Raw genomic sequence first — 25,497 nt, 5'->3', positions numbered from 1 at the left:
TAAAAATGAATTTTTTTAATAAAAAAAATTCTAAAAATTTTTAAATATCGGCTAACTTCATTTTCATCTTCGAATTAATTTAAAAAATGATAGTGAAGTTAGCTGACAGCAGTCAAAATTTTTATAAAAAGTCAACTATAAAAAAAAAAATTTCCACAAATAATTTATATAAATTTTTACATGTTTAATTTTTTAATTAAATTTTTTTTATAATTTTATTTATTTTATTGCTATAAAATAATAATAAAATTTCTTGTCAGTTAACTTCAGTGTCCTTTTAAAAAACAATAACAAATATTCACGTCAATAACAATAACAACTCTTCAACATTGAGGTAAAAATTAAATAAATAAATAATTTACAATAATTATTCTTTATTAAAAAAAATTAATTGTTAATTAATTTTTTAGGTGATGGCGCTTCTGGCGTAGTTGGTTGCCATGGTTAAAACGAATCTAATCTAAACCATTGTTTGCTGTTGATATTTCAAAGACTGTGGTCAATGTGACTAGTGTTATTGATACTCGTGGAGATAAATAATAATTAGAGTAAATAAATAAATATTAAAATGTCAACGGAGGACAAATTCGATGGCATGCTGATGGCCATGGCCCAGCAACATGAAGGAGGAGTCCAGGATGTAAGTTTTTAATTTTTTAGCGGTGACAAATGATATTTTGTCGCTTGATTAACCTTATAAGTTAGATCATTCTAGAAGTTTATCGATGATTCATTTAAAATTGTATTTTGATAATGTTCAATTGATTTGATATTTTTTTTTTTTTTTTTTTTTTAGTTATTGGACACTATCTTCAATTTCCTTGCCCGCAAAACGGACTTTTACACTGGTGGCGGCGAAGGAGCAGCTGAGAAGGTAATTTTTAATACTACTATTCTATAATAATAATAATAATAATTCTTATTATTAACTTATTTTTAATTAAATAAAGCTTTAATTTTTTATTTTTATTTATTTATTTATCAATTTATAATTTTTTTTTTTTATTTTGTAAATTAGAATTAATTTAATTGACATTTTCAGAATTTTTTTAACAAATAATTTATAGTAAAAAAATTTATTTAAAAAATTCCATTTTTAAAAGCTCTGAAAAATTATAAATGCAATTTTTTTAAATTATTTTCTAGGCTTAATTTATTTTTCTACAGGAATTAAAAATTAATTATTATTTATAATAAAAATTAAGAATTAATTTTTATTTAATTTTTAAATAATTTAATGCTTAAGATTAATTTATGATAAATATCAAAAACTATTTATTACTTTTTTTTTTTTTTTTTTTTTTATTAAATGTAATTAAAATTTAATTTTATAATTTTTTAGTTGGTAAATAGCAAATTCAAAAAGCATCAAGCTACAGCCATCGCCAAGCACAACAAAGAAAAAGAAGAACGCGCTGAACAGGAGCGAAAACGCCAGGAAAAATTAGAAAAAAAGCGCAAAGAAGAACAAGAAGCCGCGAAGATGATGTTGGATGATGATAGCCCTTGCAAAATTGAAGAGGTAACTGATGAAATGGCGGATAAGCTGAAAGAAGAGTGGACCAACAAGAAAGGAGAGGTATCTATAATTCCATCAAATTAAAATAATTTTTTTTTTTTTAATTAAAGTACTTTAATTTTAATTTTAAATCCAGTCCAGTGCGTCAGTTCCTGGCACCAGTTCCTCGACGGTGAACGGTCAGACCGAAGCGCCGGCTGAAGAGAAGAAATCCGAGGAAGCGAAGACAAAGGAAGACAATGATGAAGAAGACGAGGCAGAGAAAGGCAAGCTGAAGCCCAACAGTGGAAACGGAGCCGACATGCCCAATTACAAATGGACACAGACCCTTCAGGAGGTCGAAGTAAGTACTACTATATCTACAATGTTATTTTATTCATACATTTTATTGTTTATAAATTATTTATTTATCGATTTACTTGAAATTAGAAGTAGAAAATAAATTTTAACGCATTACAAGATAAATAAGTATCACAGATACAAAGAGCTTCATAGGCGACAATTTATAATTTCAAATAATTAAGTTAATTTATTAATTATTATTTTAATAATTAATTGTTTAATTAGCTGATGTGCGTGTATATTTAAACAAACAAAGTTTAATGGCCGCTTGATTTATTGGCTAAATACAGCACACGCTCCTCTGCTAAGATAATTAAATTTTTCTTCTTTATCCAGAAAGTGCTGCACTGTTAAAGAAAATGAATAATTATCCCATCGTTATTGGCATATCCTCGAGTACCCTGTCGCCGTAATTTTAATTTTAATTAAACAACGTCTGTCTCTCTCTCCCAGTGGTATTTTAATAAGTTATTTATTTAATCGTACTTATCGCGAATTCGCACTGAAAAATAAAGGTGTTTAATTAGTCTCGTCAATCAATTCAATTTATTGATTGATTGATTTAATGATGATGATGATGGTGAAGATAAAACAGTGATTTAAGATGGTATAAATAGCAGTGAGATAAATGAATAATTATTATTGTTAATATATGGAAGTGTAATTGAATAGATGCTTACTCTCCATGTAAATTACTCCGGCTAATAGACCAACCATAAAAAGAAAACTCATCGTACAAACAAGAACCGTCAGCTGATGTCTTGCACACCAGGATTTTTTGTACATAACTACGGATCTGCCTAATCCATTGACGACTGTAAAATGTGTGCTACTTGCTACTGATACTGCGTCTGTTGATTTTTGCTTTTGTGGTACCAGTGTTGGCGGTTGTATGGCTGCTAAATTTGCTGCTGTGAGTAGTAGAGTTCCTGATGATGCTATGCTCTATTTTAAAAATTTTATTGTAATTAATTAATTTAATAATTATCTAAATAATTAAGAACTGACCTTGTATCTTGTGAACTATTGACATTTTTTAAGAAATAAGCTCATCCCGACATTACACTCGTTAAGACCTTTCATTTGAGTACCCACATTAATTTTTCATATATTATATATATATATATATATATATATATATATATATATATATATATATATATATATATATATATATATATATATATATATATAAAAAATATATGAAAAATTGATGTGGGTACTCAAATGAAAGCTCTTGCTGAGTGTAACATCGGGATGAGCTTATATTTTTAAAAACGTCAATCGTTAAAAAAGTACAGTGCAATTTAACATAAGTAATTATTTAATGAATCAAAATTTTATTTATTTACAGTTAACAAGTCACGGCAATCGCATAATGACTGTAAGGTTGCTAATTAATTATTATTTTTAGATAGATAAATTTTAAAAAAGAAGAAAGAAAAAAACTTACATGTGCGCTGACTGTTGATTTCTGTGAAGATGATGAATTTTTAGCAGAAGGTGCGTTGCTATCAGAATTGGAATTAAGATTGTTGTAATGATGATGCTGGACCCAATTATGGACAGAGTACTCGTCGCCACTTTCTTTATCACCAATGCGACCGATAACCAAAGAAGGCCTGGGGATGTGCCAATTTTTGTAGTTCGGATCGGTCATTGTTGCCACCAGCGTCGACGGCTGCGTCTCGCTCGTCGTCAACATTCCGATCGATCCTGATAATAATAAACCGTAAATAATTATTAATTAGAAATTAATTTACACCTTGACGGTGGTAATTATAAATTATCAACGAGTAATAGAGTTTTTAATTGTAATAAGCGAAAAATTACTCGGCAAGGGGTAATTAATTTATTAAATTGTTGGTGAGTTATCTCTCAATAGGATTACGTGTCCTGGAGTCTATAAAAGCAAAAAATTGCAATACATTGCACAATTATTTTTAATTTCTTAATTACTGTCACATAATAAAAATAGTAATTATTAGATTTACATGTGCATGTACCAGTACACGTATATCTGAATCGAGTGTCGAAATATCTGTTGCTTTATATTGTACATTACAATATAGTATAACAAAATAAATAAAACAAGTTGCCAGATAGTGCACAGAACATGAATGTAAGTATATTAAATTATAGTTATAGCATATCTATGACATTTTGTTGGCAAAGTACAATGAACTTACTCAAATCTTCAATAATAATAATAATAATAATAATAATAATAATAATAATAATAATAATAATATAATTATTATTATTATTATTATTATCGCTGTTATTTAAAAAGGTTGTTTCCTCTTTGCAAATAATTATATTTCCTTTTTTAAAAACTTGTTGGATCGTAAATTAAGCCACAGAAAGTAATTTTTAAAAACAAAATTTAAATAACAATCCCAATTATATCTCGCGGCTTTATAACAGCACTCCCGACAACTAAACTTTGGTTTTACGGTCTTGACAATTTAAAAACACACACACACACACATACACACACACAGTAAACGTGCTCTGTGCTTTGACTATCCACCAAGTTTTTTTTTTTTTAATTAAAATTTATATTTATTTTATTTTTTTATTTCAGAGCAATGTTAAAAAAAAAAAAAAAAAAAAAACGAAAAGTAAAATTGGCAATTTGCTAAAACTTGAATATTACATAAAAACTTTCGCGCAATCAGCGAGCGTAATGTGGACATGAACTATCAGCATTTGTGCCAGTTATGATTATGAAACAAAACGTCTATTGGAAAATCGTGCACAGAATCACCCGCGACTACTGTGTGGAGTTTTCTCGAGGATGTCGTCGCTTGTCAAGTAAGATCCTCGATCCTGGAGTCTCCTCACTCTCTCGCACACACGGGCACGCGACTAGAGCGTCTGGTCGTTGGACTGACTCTTACCGATTTTCAGCCGGTTTTATATACCTTCGTATCTCCCACCGCTAGCTCACCTTACTATTGAGTATCAGCGGTTTTACCAGCGGCATGTACGAGGCTGCTGAAACGTCCGTTTTGCTATAGCGAACCATACCGGATATACCACAATACAATCTTATTATATTATAAATTTACTATTTTTCAGTCAAGGGTCTTTGCTTTCTTGCTTGACGAAATAAAACGCTGTTATTTCGTTTTTTATCTACAGTATACGCTCGTATATTTTATTATAATTTATCCAGGTTTCCCAATCAGTTTGACGGGCACGATAACCCAGTCAATTAAATAAATTTTTATTTATTATACTCTCGATGTCAAACTAATCAACCAGGAATTTATCTTTTATTCCGAGTAGTAGATTACTAATAGACATATTATGTTTAATAACTATTCAGTAGTCCAAGTGGTAGTTTGCTGATTATTGTTTGTGTCAATGGCAAGAAAAGGTAAGCCAATAAATATATTTATTATTTTTTTAATTATTTATTACAGATGAGTTACAAGCTTATTGTGTGGAAGCGCAAGTTAATTAACCGGAAAAGATTTCGAGACTTGAAAGAGAGAGGAGACTCAGGCGAGGTCGACTTTGATACTACAAACTACATGTATCTATCTCAATTGGCAGTTCAAGTATATATGGGAATTGCGAGCGGGCCTAACAAGAGCCTGGATAGTGGATATGTATATTGCAAACCAAGTTACATATATAGAAGCGGCAATGTGTCTTTTAGATGTGATACAACATTCTTCAATTCACCGCGGAAGTATCTCCTGAACTAGTCATCAAATTCTATTAAATATCGATGATATTTAATTCTAAAGATACTTAATTATTTTTTTTTAATTTTTTACTTGCTCATGTTTTCTAAAAAAAAATTTATTTCTTTTAAAAAAATTTTTTTAAGTAATTATTTATGAGTGGGGTTTATTTTTGGCCATATCTAGGTAAAAAATTAACATTTAAAATTTTTTTTTGATTCTGCTTATTTTTACGGTGGATTTATGATAAAAAATATCGTGAAAGAAAAAAATAAAAATTTTTGACTTCAAAAGTTGAAAAAAATTTTGGCTCATGTTTTTGGATAATTTTTTTTTTTTTAATTGTTAATAAAAAAAAAAATATATATATATATATATATATATATATATATATATATATATATATATATATATATATATATATATATATATATATATATATATATATATATATATATATATATATATATAAATAAATAAAATCAAATAGAAATTTCGTTAAAAAAAATGAAAATTAAAACAGTTGACCCCAGTTGTAAAAAATTACCAAAAAAATTTTATTTCTTTTAAAAATTATAAAGTTTAATTTTTTATTTCGGGTATTTTCCTAAATAAATTTTAGAAAGAAGTAGACAAAAAAAGGTTGAATACAATCGTACGCTGACAACGCATTTTATCAACTCGGTAAAACCGAGTGATTAATAAAATTAATAAAAGGAACAAACAACAAGATGGTTAATTTAAGGTGCATAAAACACGAAATATAGTTGCTCAATAATGAATACATTAAGAGGCATTTAATTAAAACAGAATGATAAACGGGATTTATTTATGTTTAAGATTAATCTAGATCCCAGGTCAAGGTCCTCGGCATCACGCTAGGATACCTCGCTCCTGGATCCTCAGTCTCCCGTGTCCCGGAGCTAGGTCACTCGAGATGTTGTGCATCTAGTTAAATAATTATTATTTTTCAGTCTTAGCATTGGACATGAAGAATACAATTTCCATAATATTACATTTTATTTCTGCAAGAATTGCCGGTACGTATAATTAAATAAAAATAAAAATATTAATTCTTAAATGTTCCATGTTTCACACAGCATTTTCGTGTGACCGTCATCTCCATCTTCATCATCAACACAACATCAGGATCGGCATCAAGCAATAGACCAGGCAAATACAAGCGATTTAATTAAATGCGTTGGGTTTGCAACGCTACACTGTTTCATATCAAGGAACACTAAATGAGTGTGTACGTGAGTATCGATGAAGACCGCCGAAGGCAAACCGCTTTGGTGTGCCGGTTTATTGTGAGATGCTGAAGCTGAAGAAACACTCGCTGGATTCTTATATATATATATATATATATATATATATATATATATATATATATATATATATATATATATATATATATATATATGTATTTAAAGACTACAAGTTAAAGTAGACAAGAAGTACAGCCAGACTCTGATAATACCTCCAGCTCAAGTAGTTGTGTAGCTAGCTGGTGAGATGACGGTGATTGTACGTGAGCACCAGTACGTCTATGTACTCGTGGAGGCGGCAGCAGTTCCAAGTTCCAACAACATTATTGCGCGTGAGATAAGAAAAGTGAAAGGCTCGCATGTATAGTCAGCCGACGCCCGCAGACAATCAAAGAGCCGAAGCATCCCGACCTAGTGTAACCAATTGTTATTAACATGTGGCTAGTTGACTGTCTTCTGGCTACTGGATTTATTGATTTAATTAATGCGGGTCAAATGGCTCTTGAGGATTTTTTTCAGCAATATTTAAATCCAAATTGCGCAATTGTAATGGATTTGCAAGGATATTTTTATTTTTACTTGTATAGCCACATCTACACCTTTATTTGTATTTACATTTAAGGTGGGTGAGAATGTATAACACGGAAGAGATTTAAACTGTCATAAGAAAGACAAGGCCGGGCCTTGAAGCCGTCAAGTGACTCAACGGTCCAGAATATTGCTGTCAACATTTATACTCTTATTGTTTATGCTAATCTCGAGTATTGTTACCCAAGATTTTGCATTCTTATTAACATAACTCGCGTAATATTTAATCAATATCATTCAACGGCCTTACCACTAGGGCAATGATTTATCTTCTTACTATTGTATTTATATTTTTATTTATTTATTTTTCCATTTACAGAAACAGCGTGAACGTGAATTTATAATCGAGATTATGATTATCTAAGCTTTTTCTCATGGATTATATTTTTTACGGAAGCTAATTATGCGGACTGATGCTCGTGAGTTAAGAATTTAATGGTTAGACTGCGGTGACAATAATTGTGCCCAGTAATCTGAGGCAACAAAGAAATACCAGAACCTTGAAAAAACCAGCTAAATACTCCTATTAGTGTTTTTTTTTTTTCTACATTCTTCAAATCACTTTGAACAATTTTTATTCTTGTAAATATTTTTTTTTTTATCTTTTGCTATTTTTTTATTTTTAATTTTACCCGTAAATCATTTCGGAATTGTGAAAGGCGTCAAGTTAAAAAAAGTTTCAGAAAAACAAACTAACAAGAGTAAAAGTTTAAACACTACTGAAGGGAAGGTCAAAGTAACGGGATTTCCGCCAATTGATATTTTGACTCATCGATCAGAAAAGAAAGCGGAGGTTCAAATGAGTAGGACCTCTAATATAAAAAGAAGACGGAAATAAAATTTCCACGCATGGGATTTTTTCATTTATTTCATCACGTTGGCCAGCGGTCGAACAAGTGTTTAAATAAATAAGGCTATTCAGCATCCGCCAAGATGGAAGGAAGATATCATATGATCCATGATTTTAATAACAATGTTGTTACTAATTATTATCCCTCAAGTTTATGAAAAAAGTAAATCAGCTGCTCAATTTTAAAACACAGTAACTGCAACATTGCAAAAATGGCTGCTATTTCTAAACTATTTGATGGATTTAGCTCATTTTTGAACTCTTGAAAGCTAATTGTCTACAGAATAAGTCTACCAAGTTTTATGAAGATTCATTAAGAATTGTGGGAGCTATCGTGTCCACAAGCCGTGCGTTATATTACATAAATATATATTTAAACTTCTATATACGTACATATAATCGTGGTCATTTATTTAAGTATGTTGTTAATGTTACTGTTTGTAAACTAGAACGCTTATTAACTCTAAATTTGGAAATTAGTTGATAATGTCATTTATAAAATTAGTCGCAAATAAAAAATTATATTAATGAAATTAATGAAATGAAAATTTCATTAAATAAAAATGCAATCATTTATAAAATATATAGCGAAAAAAAAAATCTGTGGCTTCGTGAATTTAGCCAATTCTTAATTGTTTCTAAATTGAATAAAAAATTTAAAAACGGCTAATTTTACAATTAGTGAAGTTTACAATGGCTAATTTTATAAGTTTCTGCAAAAAAAAAAAAAAAAATTGGCTAACTTGACGTAGTCACAGATTTTTGTTTTTCGCTATTTTTTAAATGACTGAATTTATATTTAGTGAAATTTTCATTTCGTTAATTTCATTAATATCTTTTTTTATAATAATTTTACAAATTACATTATTAACTAATTTTTTTAATTTATCTATACAAAATTTATTTTTTACAAAAGATAAAAAAATTAGAATCACATTGATTCAGTTTTATTGAAATGTAATGATCTTTAATATTTATCTAAGGGCTTTATCGTGAGCGAAGCCGCGGGTAAAAGTTAGTAATTTATAAACCTTCTAGTTTACAAATGGCTATTTTTGAGTAAAATTAAAAACATGATTAAATTAATGACCACAATTGTATATAAACTTCCAAACCAGTGTCATTTTTTTTTTTTTTTTTTTAATCTTACTCGACTAAATAATTAATATATGTAGTACGAAATTCTAGGTGAATTTTGACGCAAGGGCCAATGCAATAGATAGATTTTATAAAATCTACCTAAAATAATCCACGTATTAAAATAAAATCTGTATTGGTAGATCGAGCTCTTATTGTGTCGTTAGGTGGCATACAAAGACGAATGAAGCGACCTTGTAGAGCATACTCAACCAGGATCTGAACCGATAAAAGAAATCTATCCAGCTGAAACTGGTGGGGTGACCTGATGGTGCCCGAGAAAAAATTACGAAAGCATTAGGATCTACTTTTATAACATATAATATCTAATGGGTAGTATTAGCCGAGTCCTGTATAATATAAAAATACTTTAACTTTTATTTGTTCCTCTTTCTAGACTCAACTCAGCATCTGCCGTTTGGTGTTATATGTTTAATGATGTGGATGCGGGGATGGCATAACCAGCATCAACACCACTGATGAGTTAAACCATATTAATATATGACAAATATAAATTATAAAGTGATGAAATTTTTGCTAAGCCGATAATGAGACTATAAAACGTTTATCTTTATACGGGTACGTTCTAATTTGTAACGTTACATGTTTTATTATTTTATTTTCACTCAAGGCTAAAAAGTTTAACGAACAGAATAGACTAGAGAAAAAAAATTAAATAGCTTGTGTTAAAAAAATATTAAGTACTTATATATTGTTTTGTTATTATTTTTTAAGCTTAAATTATTTATTGAAACATTGAGCAAACGAATCGAGATAACGATCTTGTGTAGCTACAAGCTACCAACTATATATACAAACTAAAAGTAAAAGGCAATAAGAAATGTGTACTTGACGCGAGAGGCTATTTAATTGAGCGTCCTTAACTCTGCTTACAATCTAGTTCCTAATTTCTGTTTTGTTGAATAATAACTTGTCATTAGAATAAGTAGCTAATTATTTATTCTTGTTTTTGTTTTTCTATCTGGCTAATTTTTATTTTTATTTATATTTTTCAGATTCAGTTTTGTCGATAAAATTTTTAAGTCTGCATTTATTTCAATAGAGTAAAGGCACACAAGACCGGGATAGGAGTGCTATGTGGGTGTTTCACAAATAACTATCAAAATCTGACGTCACAGCTAAAAGGAGGTTAATCGCACCGCAGGAGCGTAAAAAATATATATATATATATATATATATATATATATATATAAAAAAAAAAAAAAAAAACATAAAACTAGTAGTGTAACTCTTGGCTTGTCGCATTCCTTAATACATATATATACATAGAGGTAATTTAACGTTTGTATAAATAATAGCCGTGCAGTGGTATTTTTTAAAAACTCCAGGCACTATTGTCTAGATTGTCCACCGTTAAATCTAGTCAACTATACATATACCTGTTAGATTTTATTAGCATTAATTTTGCTCTAGCGCTCGGAATAAATTATTTAAATAATTTTACAGATAGATTTTTATTTTTATTATAAAATAAAAATACCTGAGGGATGAGAAAGGATGAGATGGATAATGCGGGCTCGTTGGTGCGTGAAAGAAACAGATGACAAGGACGTTAAAAATTGTCCGCGGCCGTCGTGTATCTCTTTGGCGACTCAGTATAACCAGAGACAGGGAAAAAGCAAGGTCGTTCTTTGACCTGTACACGGTTTTGCTGTGATGGTGATGGTAGACTGGCGCCGATTTTTGATTTTACTTCCACTTCTTTGCTTCAAAAGCATAATCATTATAATATAATGAACCGGTCCATCTCTCGTATAACGTGAACGTTAATTCCGACGTAATTCACATGGAATTTCGGATCTGTTTATCTTTACAAGAATAAAAAAAGAAAAAAAAAAACAACACGTTCTATTTCCATCGGATTCTTCGGCGCGGAATATTTTATTTTTAAATAAATTAATCATCACCGGCGTCATCTTCGGCGTAACTGGTAGCGATCAGCGTCATAATTGTCCTGCTTTGGTCACTCAGGATTACGTTACACTAAAAATAAAATTATATCATAATATTTATATCATTTTCACCGATAATCAATTTATTACGATAAGTATTTAATATATCATATATATATGAAATATATAAAAAAAATCATGTGGGTACTCAAATAAAAGGTCTCGATGAGTGTAACATCAAGATGAGCTTATATCTTCATAAACATTATCCGGTGACAAGATACATAAATTCTTAACTATTGAAATTTTTAAGGATATAAGCTCATCCCGATGTTACACTCATCGAGACCTTTTATTTGAATACCCACATCAATTTTTCATATATTTTATATATTTATATATATTATATATATATATATATATATATATATATATATATATATATATATATATATATATATACATATGAAAAATATATGAAAAATTGATGTGGGTACTCAAATGAAAGCTCTTGATGAGTGTAAAATCGGGATGAGCTTATATCTTTAAAAAATTACAGTGTAATTATTTAATAAAGCAAAATTTTATTTATTTCTAGTTCACGACAGTCACATAGTGACTGCAAGGTTGCCAGTAATAAAATAAAATATTTTTGTTGTAATAAGCTCTTATAAAGATATCATCAAGAATATTTTTTTTTTAGTTTATTATACTGACTGTTACTTAAAGACTAAAAGCTGATCTGAGTGTTAAGTAATGGTACATAATATAAAATGTAACTGTAAAATAATCTACTGTACACTTAGTCATGATTATTTATTATTTAAATGTACTTTACTTACAAGTCGACGTGAGACATGTTGCGAGACGTGATTTTGACGTATTTAAATAACTCGCTGACAAAGAAAAGCACGTAGAGAATTATTCGCTTTACTAGTAAGCTGATGCCGAGTTATTTTTTATCTTACGGTCAATTTTTTATGATACATGCATTTAAATTATTTATTTATATGTATGTAAATTGCGAGTACGGGGGATAAACGTATGCGAGAAGCGCAATGTATGTTTAAATGCTTTCAAGTTATCCTTAATACGCACATGTTTCTTATATTACCCTTGGCCCTTTTTATGATTCAATGACAGCGTGTTAACGTAAGTACTGCTGCAGAAGCAGCAGATGTCGTCATCATGGACACAAATCACTGTCTAAGACAATATATGCCGTGTGTTAACTCCTAAGAATGCATCAAACCATAAACTCACACGTGCAGCATTTTCTATAATATCGTATATAATTTATTTATTACTATTATCATTATTGTGATTATGTTCTTTTAACAGATTTTTTTTTACTCTGTCTTTCAGGGTCATTTCACCATTCCCTGAAATAAAGTTAATATTTATTTATTTATTTATTGAGGTATTTTTAAAATTGACAATCGACATGGTATTTTTAAACGAAATATCGCAAGTCATTTATACTATGATTAATAATATTTATTATTGTATTTTTTGTAGCGATACTTTAATTTATGGCCACTCAGTTATTAATGGTAATTTATTTTTTCTGTTGTTGTTACTAAAATCTAGGTAAGAGTACCACTTAAGGTCAGCTTTGTCGCCAGGCCCAAAGATGTTAAAGTCGTAATTACTAAAAAACATCTTACCTGCGGTATTAAAGGTCACCCACCAATTATAGACGGCGATTTTCCGCATGAAGTTAAGCTTGAGGATTCCACTTGGGTTATTGAGGATGGCAAAACTTTGCTCATAAACTTGGAAAAGGTATAAATAATTATTAATTAATATTAATATTAATATAAATTTAAATAATTATTATAATGATAGTAAAATTTATAGTTAAGTATTAAATATTACTATTATTATTGATGTTTATGGTGTAATAATTAATTAATCTATGTTGTTAAGAGAATAAGTAAAATTTTGTGGCCAGTGTATTTATCTGAAACATAATTAAGAAATTACTTTGTATCTTGTGAATTATTGACATTTTTAAAAATATAAGCTCATCCCGATGTTACACTCATTGAGAGCTTTCATTTGAGTACCCACATTAATTTTTCATATATTTATATATATATATATATATATATATATATATATATATATATATATATATATATATATATATATTATATATATGTATATATGAAAAATATATCAAAAATGCATGTGGGTACTCAAATGAAAGCTCTTGATGAGTGTAACATCAGAATGAGCTTATATCTTCAAAAACGTCAATAGTTAAAAAAGTACAGTGCAATTTATCAAAAGCCACTATTTAATAAAGCAAAATTTTATTTATTTATAGTTCACAAGCCACGGCAGTCACATAGTGACTGCAAGGTTGCTAGTATATATATTAAAATAAATTTGACTTGGATCTTTGGTTTAAAGGTCAATAAAATGCAGTGGTGGTCACATATTGTCACATCAGATCCGGAAATAAGTACCAAGAAGGTAAATCCAGAGCCGAGCAAACTCTCGGATCTTGATGGAGAGACTCGCGGTCTTGTTGAGAAGATGATGTACGATCAGCGGCAGAAGGAGCTTGGATTGCCGACATCTGACGAACAGAAGAAGCAAGATGTCATTAAAAAGTATGTACTCTTAGATAATATCCATAAACACAAACGAGGCACAAACACAAACAATTATTAATGCCAATAAAATTTGAACTTTCTATTTTAGGTTTATGCAACAGCATCCAGAGATGGACTTTTCAAAATGTAAATTCAACTGAGCTGCATGTTATTTATTTTATTTTTTTTTTTAAATTACAATATCGTGCGTCGTTTCGTTTTGATTAATTTTTTATCTTTCAAATTTAAAATTCATTTATCATAAGTTTAATCTTGATTTTTAAATAATATTATATAGAATTAAGTCGCAGATATTTTTATTCCGTTCAGCTAATTGTAAGCATCTAGGTCATTAATTATCAATGTTATTTTTTTTTTTTTTTATATTTTAAATTCTTTTTGTATGTCACAATTTCAACCTAATACATATGTCACACTTAACGACGCTGTCACTGTGAATTTTGAATAAAATAAAATGAATAAATAATAAATAATACTGAAATGATAAATACCATGGACGATGGAGCCATTGATTAAGAAAGACTGGATTCTGTTATTCAGTATGTTAAGAAGAATCCTTCATGACAGTAGCAATCCAGTTGATGTAGTTTGTCAATTTGGCATAAATACCAAATTTACCGCGTTTGCCGCAGCCTTCACCGAAACTCGTGATGCCGAAAATCGTCCAAGGATGATTAGGCCTACTGGGATCTCGGCACAAAAGCGGTCCCCCGCTGTCGCCGGCGCAAGAGTCCATTCTGCCGCGGTGGTATCCCGCGCAAAACATATTATTGGTAATTTTATAGTCTTCATACATGTTTCTGCACGCCTCTGACGAGACAATGGGTATCTAAAATTTTAATCAGCTCTAAGTACACACATTACAATAATAATTGCCTGTCTAACCATGTCTTTTTTTTTTTTCTACAAGTTAAATAATTACAGCTTACAAATTAATGTGAGAATTTTTCTCTTCTTTAAATTGCAGATTGTGAATTATTTATATTATTAAAAGAATAAGAAAAAGTTTGTATCCAGGATAGTTATATTATAAAATCAGTTTTTTTAGTGAAATTTAGTGTCATTGCAAAGGTTGTGATTTGAATTTGTGCCTTTTTAAGGTATTTTATATCTTAAAAAATATCAATAATTAAGAACTGGCTTTACTATCTTGTCAATTAATGATATTTTTGAAGATATAAGCTCATTCCGATGTTACACTCATCGAGGCCTTTCATTTGAGTACCCACATCAATTTTTCATATATTTATATATATTACAAATATGTATATATGAAAAATATATAAAAAATGCATGTGGGTACTCAAATGAAAGCTCTTGATAAGTGTAACATCTGGATGAGCTTATTATATCTTCAAAAAAGTCAATATTTAAGAAAGCACAGTGCTATATAATGAAAATTATTATTCAAAAAAGCAAAATTTTATTTATTTATAATTCACAAGCCGCGGCAGTCACATAATGACTGCAAGGTTGCTAATAAATTATAAATTAATTTTAATACTCACACGCGCTTCGTGGAGAACCTCGGTCCCAAAGTTGTCTGTTGTCTTAGATTTTCCCCAGCCGATAATTGTGCAGAGCTGATTAACAGGAAGCGGCTGATTAGGCAACGGCAGGCAAGCGATTCCGCGCGAAGATGATGGATTTAATGAGTAAGGCAAACTTATAAGCGCTACATCATTGTCAACCGTATCGGTGTCGTAGTCTGGATGGATTTTTACAGATAAAGACGAGTCTATTATAAACTCCAGCTCCGTTCCTTCTTTCACCGTTAAATCGTGCTCTCCAAGCCGCACGTAGATGTGCTTGCGGATGCAGTGCGCTGCGGTAAGCACCCATTTTGGAGACACCAATGTCCCACCGCAGAAGGCCTCCTGAAGTAAATTTATTTATTTATTTCACGGTAATAATAATAATAAATAATTTTATTGTATGACTGGTTTCTGCTAGTACCCGATATCGATTAAGGATTGCGACTTGCCAAGGCCAATTCCCAGCCACTGCCGGATGTCCACCAATTATCCTCAATAAATACGATAACTTGCTGTGCTTCTCTTGTTCAGTAACCCCGCATTTCCAATTATTATCATCATCGTAGTTATTATAATTATAATTGTAATTATTTATTTTATTGGGGTTTGATTGCAACTCATCTAATAGATCATTAGTCACTGTTCCTGCAAGAATTTATTAAATTAACTGTTTATGTTGTGTTATGTTTCATCCATTACTCGGAAGACTGTGCAATAAAAAATTTATTACAGTGAGTATGGTGTAAATTATTTGTAAGATTTTAAATACTCATGGTGTAACTCTTACGCAAGATTCTATACTAAATAAAAATATTTTATTTTATAAATTTACACCACGCAATCTCAATAAAAATTTCAAAGTAAAAATGATTTATAAACTTTTATATTTAAACGAGATACTTAAAATTATGAAAGTATCTTTAAAAAATTTAATTATGATTTTAAACTGGTTAATTTACACCAAACTGATTGAGTAAATATTTACAAGTGGGGTCAACGATTTTAATTTTCATTTTTTTGAATGAAATTTTCAATTGATTTTATTAATATATATATATATATATATATATATATATATATATATATATATATATATATATATATATATATATATATTTTTTTTTTAATTTATAAATTTATTAGAAAATTGTGATATTCAATTTTTTTTTAATTGTTTGTTTTTTTATGTACTTTTCAAAAAAATTAAAAAAAGATAAAATATAAATTTTATCCAAAAAAATGAGAGCCAAAATTTTTTCCAAATTTTAAAAGCAAAAAAGCTATTGAAATTTTTATTTTTTTCTTTTCACGACATTTTTTATCATAAATCCGCCGTAAAAGCGAGCAGAATTTAAAAAAAAATTTGAAAATATTAATTTTTTATTTAATTATGGCCTAAAATTGGATTGACCCCACTTGTAAAAAATTACCATTTTTTTTTTTCTAATTTAAAAAAAAAAATACCAGCGTCTGGATACTTCTTAAATCCTTTCCGGACTTTTCGGTATATCCACTTCTGACAAAAACTTCCTTTTACATAACAGTAAGCGGTTTCTCTTATAACGTCACGTTCACAAGTGCCTGGTTCTCTACACCATCTGTTTAGCATAATAAATATTAACATAAATATTTATTTTTAAAATAAAAAAAATAAAGTGAAATTTTTTTATGACAATTACCTTTGACGCTGAGTTGTACATGATTTAGTACAAGGCGACCATTTACTCCAATTTCTATAATTACCGGCAGTAATTCTTTTCTTAACTTTAATATTCTGCCTTTGATGTCTGTAGATTTTTTTCAGGTCCCCAGGTTTAACGAAGCTGTGAATCAGCGTTGAATTGTCGACAGATGTATTTTGCACTTGCAAACCCAACGGCTGATTGAGTTCCTGAAATATTTTATTTAATATTAATTTAAATCAAAGTATCCGCTTGTAGAAGTTATTTTTGGAATAATGCAAACGGGTGCAATGGAATGGTCTCCATAAATAATCTACAATATCTACAATCTAAAATATACAATACAATTTATGAATAGTATTAAATAAATAAATAAATACAAAAGTAACAATTACTCACCGAGTGACACAAAAGTTGCAAATATGTGGTGATAATAAATATCACCACGACATTTATGGTGTCAAAGATTTTAAATGTTAAAACCATTCTGTTAACTTTTTTTCACCGCAAACTAGATCAATTATTATTGTTATTGTTAATTATTATTAAAGAAGACTATAAAAAATAATATTAGCAGTTTAATAAGAGCACTTGGTGTATATACGAGCAGTTATGGGAATAATATTTAAATGGCGCAAGCTTATGTTGATTTCTGGCAAGAGTGTTGTCTGGTTCGGGTCTCGCGTTCACAACCACCCTTTCTTATTATATTACATACATACAAACCAAAGTTATTATATTTTTTGTTTTATTTTCTTTACGTGCCCTCCTGTGTCTTGTCTCAGTCTCGGGTTTTTCTTTTATTACACTGGGAATGTTTTCTCTAAAAATATATCGTAGAGACTTGAAGAATTTCGAAAACGGCGGTAAATAGAAGACCTCCCAAATTTAATATGCTTCGGCGTATAATACTGAAGTTAGCCGTCAGTTGTCAATTTTTAAAATTTTTTTAACGGATCAATTACCATAAAAAATTTTCAATCATAATTTTTATTAATTTTCACATGTGAAATTTTTTAATTAAACTTTTTTTATAATAATTTAATTGTTATAAAGTTCTAAAAAATTTTTAATGTCTGTCAACTTCAGTGTTATTAATTTGCTGCAAAAATTTTTTGCTAAGTAAACATTAATGGAGCACAAAAGCGGTAAAAGCGGTATAATAAAAATGATTGGTCGCAAATTACAAGCTGACCAATGAGATTTCTCCATTGTCACGTGACGTGATTCGCGAAGAGATGGCGGGTCATATCATGTGACAGTTAGCTGGTAATTTCACTCTTTATTCCTAACCTAAAATTCTCCACGTTGTGAATTTTAAATCTAGTTTCTGAAGATGAGTTTTTAAATTTACAAAAAAAAAATGGAAAATTCTATAAAAGTATCTGGAGGAAAAGTCAACGAAGGAAAAGCCGAGATTCTGGTCGAGGAGACTAATGTTTTTTACAATCCTGTGCAGGAGTTTAACCGCGATCTCAGGTTTGTTGTGATTTTGATTATTGTTTTTTTATTTTGATGGATTATTTTTAATTTTGGAATATTTTGACAGCATTGCAGTGCTGAGTTTGTTTGCTAAGGATAAGTATGAGGAAAATTGCAAGAAGAAAGCTGGTGATGATAAAGATGAAGCGGAGAAAACAGATGGTGATAGTGTTGACATGAAACCTGGAGATAAAACTGAGGTGAGGATTAATTATTAGATAATAAAACTGCTGATCGGTTTTTCAAATTATCAATTATTTAATTTAGAAAAGAAGAAATCATTTTTTTTTATTGTACAATGTTAAAATTAATTGTTGGGGTAATTTGTTATTTTTAAAATTATATTGATTATTCAGCTGTCATTTGACATGATACAGAATTTAACAAGCATCTGTAAATTTTTTTTTGTTTTTATTAAAACTCAATTAACTTAATTTTCATAAAAAATGCTTCTAAAAATTTTCACTTGTAATTTTTACATGTGGAATTTTTTTATAATAATTTAATTGCTATAAAATTCTAAAAAAATATCTAATGTCTGTGAACTTCAGTGTCATAAATTTTTAATAATAAAATTCGACATTTAAAAATTTTTTTAATTACAAATATAAGATTAAAAAAAAAAATTATTTTTTTATTAATTGATTTTTAATATAAATAACAAAATTTTCAGATTGGATTAATAGAAAAAAATTAAATACAGCTATTTTTTAAATAAATTAATTGTACAATTTTAAAAATATTATTCGTAAATTTTTATTTAAAATAAATTTGTACAATGATTAATATTAATTATTATTTAACATTATAGAATGGAATATCAGTATTGGAAGCATTATCAGCGACTGGATTACGAAGTATCCGCTACGCTAAAGAAGTCCCGTATTTGAAACAAATAATAGCGAATGATATATCAGCCAAAGCCGCTGAAAGTATTAAAAAAAACATAATACACAATAAAGTAGAGCATTTAGTAACAGCTAGTCAACAAGACGCTACGTAATAATCTCATCTTCAATCAATCATCAAGCATAGTATTTTAATAATAAAAACCTCTACTAATTTTAAAATAATTGTTCTGTAGAATGCTGATGTACCAATCAAGACAAACACGGTTCGACGGTATTGATCTCGATCCTTATGGATGTCCATCGATATTCTTGGACAGCGCGGTCCAGTGTGTAAGCAATGGCGGCCTGTTACTAATTACAGCAACAGATATGGCTGTGCTTGCCGGTAATTCTCCAGAGACCTGTTACGTTAAATATGGAGCTACTTCGCTAAAGTCGAAAGCTTGTCACGAATTAGTAAGAATATTTACCCTACATTTATTTAAATACTCCATTTTTCAGTCTGATGATTAATCATTAATGATTGATGAATTTATAGGCCTTAAGAATATTATTGCAACACATCGCCGCTCATGCTGGCCGCTACGGTCGTTACATCGAGCCTCTGCTCTCCGTCAGCGTTGATTTTTACATCAGAGTATTCGTGCGCGTTTTTACCAGCCAGAAAAAGTGCAAAGACAATACCACCAAGCTGGGAATGGTTTACCAGTGCACTGGCTGCGAGACTATGACACTTGGACCACTTGGTATCAGAGTTAATAAGGCTCATAAACTACCTCAGTCTCTGCCGGTTGGTCAATTATGCAAACACTGCAATCATAAACATCATGTATGATTTTTTGTTTTTTTTAAATTTATCAGTTTATAATCTATATAGTGACTGCAAGGTTGCTAATTTTCTAATTATTTTGTAAATTTTTAGATGGGTGGTCCCATTTGGATTGGACCCTTGCATGATAAGCTCTTTGTTTCAAGACTTTTAAATTCCATTGAAGAAAATCATGCCGAACTTGGAACTGTCAAGAGACTTGAAGGAGTTTTAAATGTTGTTGATGAAGAATTAGAAACACCGCTTTATTATGTGCTGGATAAATTAGTAAGTTAAAAATTAAATAATATAATTAATAATGATACTCTCAATTTTTTTTTGACAATTAAATTATAAAAAAATTTTGAATTTAGAATTAAAAAAAAAAAAGAAGTTTTTTTCATAATTAATTTGTTACATAAATTGTCAGATGTTTGCTGAGCATCATAATTAATAAATAATATTAATTACTGCGTTGATAAGTAAAAAAAAAAAAAAAAAAAAAAACCTCGTGTAATTGAGATGATAAATATTAATTAGTTAATTGATATTTCAGATGTCTATTGTAAGATGCGACACACCCTCGATGATTAAATTTCGATCAGCGATACTAAATGCCGGTTACAATGTATCGATATCACATGCACATAAATTATCGATAAAGACCGACGCGCCAATGGAAGTGATATGGGACATAGTACGCGCTTGGGAGAAGGTTTGTCTAATTTATTATTGACAATTACAAAAATTAAATTTATCTAATAGAAAAAAATATATACTTCATAAAAATAACAATAATTTATAATGACTGATGAATTATAATATATAAATGGACAGATTCATCCGGCAAAACGTGATAGACTGGACAAAAATAGTGCAGCCTTGGCAATCCTATCCGCAGAACCAACAACAGCTGACGTTTCATTTGATTTACATCCTTCAGCGAATCCAATGTCACGTCAGAAACACATGACGAGGTTTCAATTGAATCCCACGTCTTACTGGGGACCCGGCACTAAATCCACTACCATGTAAGTTATTATTTATTTTTTTTTTTATCATTATATTCCTTTTGCATTCTTTCAATTATTTAATACTATTATTAATTTATTTGTACACAATTTTTTTAAGGATCAACTCAAATGAGACAACAGCCAAGAGATTAAAGAACCAAAATAAGCGTTCGAAGAAATCAATGAACGAGCAAGAAGACAATCAGGCAATTGATAGTCCAATAATTGAAAGTGACTCACCGCCTAGTAAACAAAAAAAAATAATAGACAATACATAGTTGTACTCGTATGTATATTTTGTCATTAAAAATTATTTTTTTCCGCATAATACTAAATTTAATTTAGAAAACAACATAATAATTTATTTACTAAAAAAAAAATATATTTTATATATATATATATATATATATATATATATATATATATATATATATATATATATATATATATAAAAAATATATCAAAAATGCATGTGAGTACTCAAATGAAAGCTTTTAATGAGTGTGATACCGGGATGAGCTTATATCTTCAAAAACGTCAATATTTAAAAAAATACAGCACAATTTAACAAAAGTCATAATACAAAGTTATTTTGTATTATCCATTTTGTCAATTTATTTCTAACTGATTTTTTGCTATCATCCAAATTTTTAAGGTCATATGGTAGTTTGTTGTAGTACTTGATGGTAATGTAAGTAATGTAATTAGAGCTTTTACTAGATACAGTTTCATTTCGTGTCAGCAGAGAAATCGGTTTATTCCTGGTGTTTAATTATTTACTCATATTAAGACTTTTAAAGTATTAAATGCATGTGCTAAGTGTATTTAATATAACCGATTATTTTTCACGTCACTCTTAGTAACTTTAAGTACACTGTTAACTTAAGGTATAGATATTTATATTCAAATAGGAAGATCAGCTACGTAAAAAATAATCCTCATACGCGCTGTTGAGTGGATTAAGATGCCCTACAACAGCAAAGTTATCATATAAATACAGGGTCATGACTGGGGGCTGTGAAGAATATAAAAGAACGGCATTTAAACCACCGGATTCAGTTAGTTGACCAGGTTTGCTAGTTGCTAGAATTTATAAGAGAAATGGTTGTTAATTTTAAAGTATTCAAAAAGTGCTCGCCAAATGGCAAGCTCGCGCTTTATCTGGGCAAACGTGACTTTATCGACTACCTGTCAGGAACTGAGCCGATAGACGGAGTTCTTTTAGTCGACCAGGACTACGTGAACAGCGGTCGCAAGATATGGGGCCAGCTGGTGTGCAGTTTTCGGTACGGCCGTGAGGAAGACGAAGTAATGGGCCTGAACTTCCAGAAGAATTTATTCATGGCTTCGGAGAAGCTTTATCCGGCTGCTGAAAAAAAATCGAATGTTAATTTGACAAAATTGCAAGAGAGATTGCTTAAAAAATTGGGACCTAACGCTGTTGCGTTTAATTTTACGTTCCCTCAGTGTTCTCCAGCCAGCGTGACCCTCCAGCAGGGAGCTGGAGAATCCGGAGAGCCTTGCGGTGTCAGTTATTATGTTAAAATATTCGCCGGTGAAAATGAAACGGACGTAAATCACAAGCGCAGTACTATTTGTCTGGGCATAAGAAAAGTCCAATTTGCCCCGACGAAACAGGGACGTCAGCCGTGCACTGTTGTGCGGAAAGACTTTCTGCTGAGCCCGGGAGAGCTGGAACTGGAGGTGACTCTCGACAAGCAGATTTACCACCACGGCGAGAGCATCTCTATCAATATTTGCGTCAGGAATAATAGCAATAAAGTCGTGAAGAAAATTAAAGCCCTGGTTCAGCAGGGCATTGATGTGGTCATCTTCCAAAATGGCCAGTTTAGGACTGTAATTGATGCTATTGAGATGCAAGACGGCTGCCCTATAAGCCCTGGCTCCACTCTGCAGAAGGTGATATATCTGAAACCAGAATTGGAGAATAATAAACACCGACGAGGCATTGCTTTGGACGGAAGACTCAAGCGCGAAGAAGACGAGCTCGCTTCCAGCACTCTTATTACCACTCCTGATGTACGGGATTCTTTTGGAATCATTGTTTCTTATGCTGTCAAGGTCAAGCTGTACTTGGGAGCTCTCGGGGGTGAACTCTGCGCGGAATTGCCCTTCATTTTGATGCGCCAGAAGTCTAATGAACGCGTCAAGCTCATGCCTTCCGAGAGCTTCAATGTTGAAGAGCTGCAATCAGAAGAAAAATGTGTCAAAGAATAAATCATTGTATTGATATATTTATTTTTAATTATTGTTATCTGTAATTGTGCTTGTTGAATTATGAATTACTGATTCTTGGTAACAATTAATCGATTTTTAATTTTTTATTTTATCTTTATTGGTTTTTTTGATGATGATTATTATTATTATTATTATTATTATTATTATGACACATAAAGTAGCAGATATTTTATACTAGTTTAAATATTTGAAGAATTGCATGAAAATTAATTTAACAGATATTTAATCATTTTTTTTTTTTTTTTTTTTTTTAATAAATTATGGCAAAAAAAATTTTAAATTGACATTTCGAAATTTTAAAAAAAAAAATGCAATTTTTTTTTAACTAATTTATTGGTTAAAAAATTCTCGAGTTACTGTTAACTTTAATGTAATAAAAATGGCAATTCATTAAATTTAAAAGAAATAAAAATTAAATATTAAAAAAAAAAAAATTCCACTGATATTTTGTGTGTTATAATTATTTATTGTTACTGTTGTTAATAAATATTTATTTAAAAATGTATATTTAAAATAAAAATATAAATAATGGAAAATAAAAATTGGCTTTTACGGAATTTTTAATAAATAAAATATTTTATTAGTAATATATGTAATTATATATTTAATTATTAAATAAACTTGAGGCGTTTTTAATAAAAATTATTATCGTAAAAAAACCTCAGCAATTTAAAACAACAAACAAAGTGTGTTATTTTAAATTCCTGTATTTAAATCTAACCATTAACTCCCAACAATAAATTTATAAAATCCACAATAAAAGGATAATTTATGACCGGGTATTGTCGGGTAAAATGAACCCGTAATTGTCGCGACCACCTGGATGAAAATAAATAATTAAATTAAACCTGAAGCGAAAAAAATACCGGTGTAGTGGTTTTACTTAGAGAGACTTTTACTTGGCACGTCATGTGTATGAATGTCTGTATTATATGAGAAGTACGTATATAATACAATACAATAAGCGGTGGTAGTACCGCAAAGACGGCACGGTGGTGGCGACGCTAAATATCCAGCCGTTCCTTCCAAGTGGTTCTTCCAAGCTCGTTCTCCATCGCGAATTGCAGCGCAACTCTCAAGAAGCCCCGTAGTCTCAATCCGACTTTAGACTTTTCAAATACATGCGCTGAGCTAAAAAAAAAAAAAATAAATAGATTAGCTTGCATTAAAATTAAATCCAAATCATAAGTGCGAAATTATTAATTAAAATTAATTAATCAGTTTAGTTCAAGTCGGCTTGCTATCATCTTCATGACAAATATTCAGTGATCAGTGTTGTGACATAATACTAAAATTAGCCGACAATTTTAATTATTTAATTGTTTTTTTTTTTTTTTTTTTATTTATTAAATTTGAACAAAAAAATATTTTTTTAAATTGCAATTCAAATTTTTTTTTTTTCAATAAATAAATAATAATAAAATTACCAGTCGCTTGACAATTTTTTAATTTTATTTTACAAAAAAATTTTAATTGTGAAAAACTTGAAAAACAATGCATGAATTTTTTAAAAATATTTTTTAGTTCTAACCTAATCATTAAAAGAAAAATAATACCGAAGTTAGCGGTCAGCTGTCAAATAAAAAAAATTTTTTAAACAATTACTTACAATAAAAAAATGATTCTAAAAATTTTCACTGGTAATTTTTATTAATTTTCACATGTGGAATTTTTTAATTAAATTTTTTTTTATAATAATTGCATAATTATAAAATTTTGAAATAATGTTTACCGTCTGCCAACTTCAGTGTCATTAGTTTTTATAAAAATTAATGAAAATGAAGTTAGTCGACATTTAAAAATTTTTAGAATTTTTTTTAACCGAAAAATTTTTTAAAAATATTTTTTAGCTCTAATTTAATAATTAAAAAATTAAAAACGTCGGCTAACTTTAGTATTATTAATTAATTAGTTAAAAAAATGATTAA

At 29.4% G+C, this 25,497-nt stretch overlaps 5 protein-coding genes and 2 long non-coding RNA genes across 10 annotated transcripts; 5 read left to right on the top strand and 2 right to left on the bottom strand.

Annotated features, from left to right (window-relative positions):
• The first annotated feature begins 209 nt into the window (after positions 1 to 209).
• Nudc (nuclear distribution C, dynein complex regulator) lies at positions 210 to 14,240 on the top strand. The gene is made up of 8 exons (XM_074247785.1): positions 210 to 334; positions 411 to 640; positions 797 to 874; positions 1,343 to 1,579; positions 1,656 to 1,862; positions 12,906 to 13,100; positions 13,734 to 13,936; positions 14,028 to 14,240. The coding sequence occupies exons 2-8, from the start codon at positions 569 to 571 to the stop codon at positions 14,077 to 14,079; spliced, it is 1,044 nt and encodes a 347-aa protein (XP_074103886.1). The 5' UTR covers positions 210 to 334; positions 411 to 568; the 3' UTR covers positions 14,080 to 14,240.
• On the bottom strand, positions 1,878 to 4,758 carry LOC141530596 (uncharacterized). Of its 2 annotated transcripts, none has more exons than XM_074247794.1 (4): positions 4,051 to 4,758; positions 3,315 to 3,577; positions 2,542 to 2,806; positions 1,878 to 2,363 (listed from the first exon to the last, which is right to left on the bottom strand). In XM_074247794.1, the coding sequence occupies exons 2-4, from the start codon at positions 3,564 to 3,566 to the stop codon at positions 2,338 to 2,340; spliced, it is 543 nt and encodes a 180-aa protein (XP_074103895.1). In that variant the 5' UTR covers positions 3,567 to 3,577; positions 4,051 to 4,758; the 3' UTR covers positions 1,878 to 2,337. The 2 variants fall into 2 exon arrangements, with proteins under 2 accessions (XP_074103895.1, XP_074103894.1); XM_074247793.1 differs by having other exon boundaries at positions 4,521 to 4,758.
• Positions 6,160 to 6,882, top strand: LOC141531286 (uncharacterized). Its single transcript, XR_012479908.1, has 3 exons — positions 6,160 to 6,304; positions 6,400 to 6,599; positions 6,660 to 6,882. It is a non-coding gene; the product is annotated as an uncharacterized LOC141531286 (long non-coding RNA).
• LOC141530599 (uncharacterized) lies at positions 7,018 to 10,639 on the top strand. Of its 3 annotated transcripts, none has more exons than XR_012479773.1 (5): positions 7,018 to 7,449; positions 7,735 to 8,612; positions 9,454 to 9,735; positions 9,800 to 9,981; positions 10,419 to 10,639. It is a non-coding gene; the product is annotated as an uncharacterized LOC141530599 (long non-coding RNA). The 3 variants fall into 3 exon arrangements; XR_012479772.1 differs by having other exon boundaries at positions 7,018 to 7,997; positions 8,093 to 8,612; XR_012479771.1 differs by having other exon boundaries at positions 7,018 to 8,612.
• LOC141530589 (trypsin-3) lies at positions 14,095 to 18,220 on the bottom strand. The gene is made up of 6 exons (XM_074247781.1): positions 17,556 to 18,220; positions 17,154 to 17,365; positions 16,939 to 17,072; positions 15,896 to 16,119; positions 15,448 to 15,816; positions 14,095 to 14,768 (listed from the first exon to the last, which is right to left on the bottom strand). Exons 1-6 carry the CDS (start codon positions 17,640 to 17,642, stop codon positions 14,484 to 14,486), a joined length of 1,311 nt encoding a protein of 436 aa, XP_074103882.1. The 5' UTR covers positions 17,643 to 18,220; the 3' UTR covers positions 14,095 to 14,483.
• A 211-nt stretch (positions 18,221 to 18,431) lies between these two features.
• Positions 18,432 to 21,645, top strand: LOC141530588 (tRNA (guanine(26)-N(2))-dimethyltransferase). The gene is made up of 9 exons (XM_074247780.1): positions 18,432 to 18,635; positions 18,706 to 18,838; positions 19,450 to 19,637; positions 19,723 to 19,945; positions 20,028 to 20,318; positions 20,412 to 20,585; positions 20,854 to 21,012; positions 21,135 to 21,328; positions 21,429 to 21,645. Exons 1-9 carry the CDS (start codon positions 18,520 to 18,522, stop codon positions 21,586 to 21,588), a joined length of 1,638 nt encoding a protein of 545 aa, XP_074103881.1. The 5' UTR covers positions 18,432 to 18,519; the 3' UTR covers positions 21,589 to 21,645.
• Positions 21,646 to 21,784: 139 nt separating this feature from the next.
• Positions 21,785 to 23,758, top strand: Arr1 (arrestin 1). The gene has a single exon (XM_074247782.1). The coding sequence runs from the start codon at positions 22,412 to 22,414 to the stop codon at positions 23,546 to 23,548; it is 1,137 nt and encodes a 378-aa protein (XP_074103883.1). The 5' UTR covers positions 21,785 to 22,411; the 3' UTR covers positions 23,549 to 23,758.
• The last annotated feature ends 1,739 nt before the right edge of the window (positions 23,759 to 25,497 follow it).

The sequence above is a fragment of the Cotesia typhae genome, unplaced genomic scaffold (assembly GCF_013202065.1).
Source record: "Cotesia typhae breed Kobodo isofemale line unplaced genomic scaffold, CoteBio_Ctyphae contig_5, whole genome shotgun sequence".
NCBI lineage: Eukaryota > Metazoa > Arthropoda > Insecta > Hymenoptera > Braconidae > Cotesia > Cotesia typhae.
This window is presented reverse-complemented; position numbering and strand designations above follow the sequence as displayed.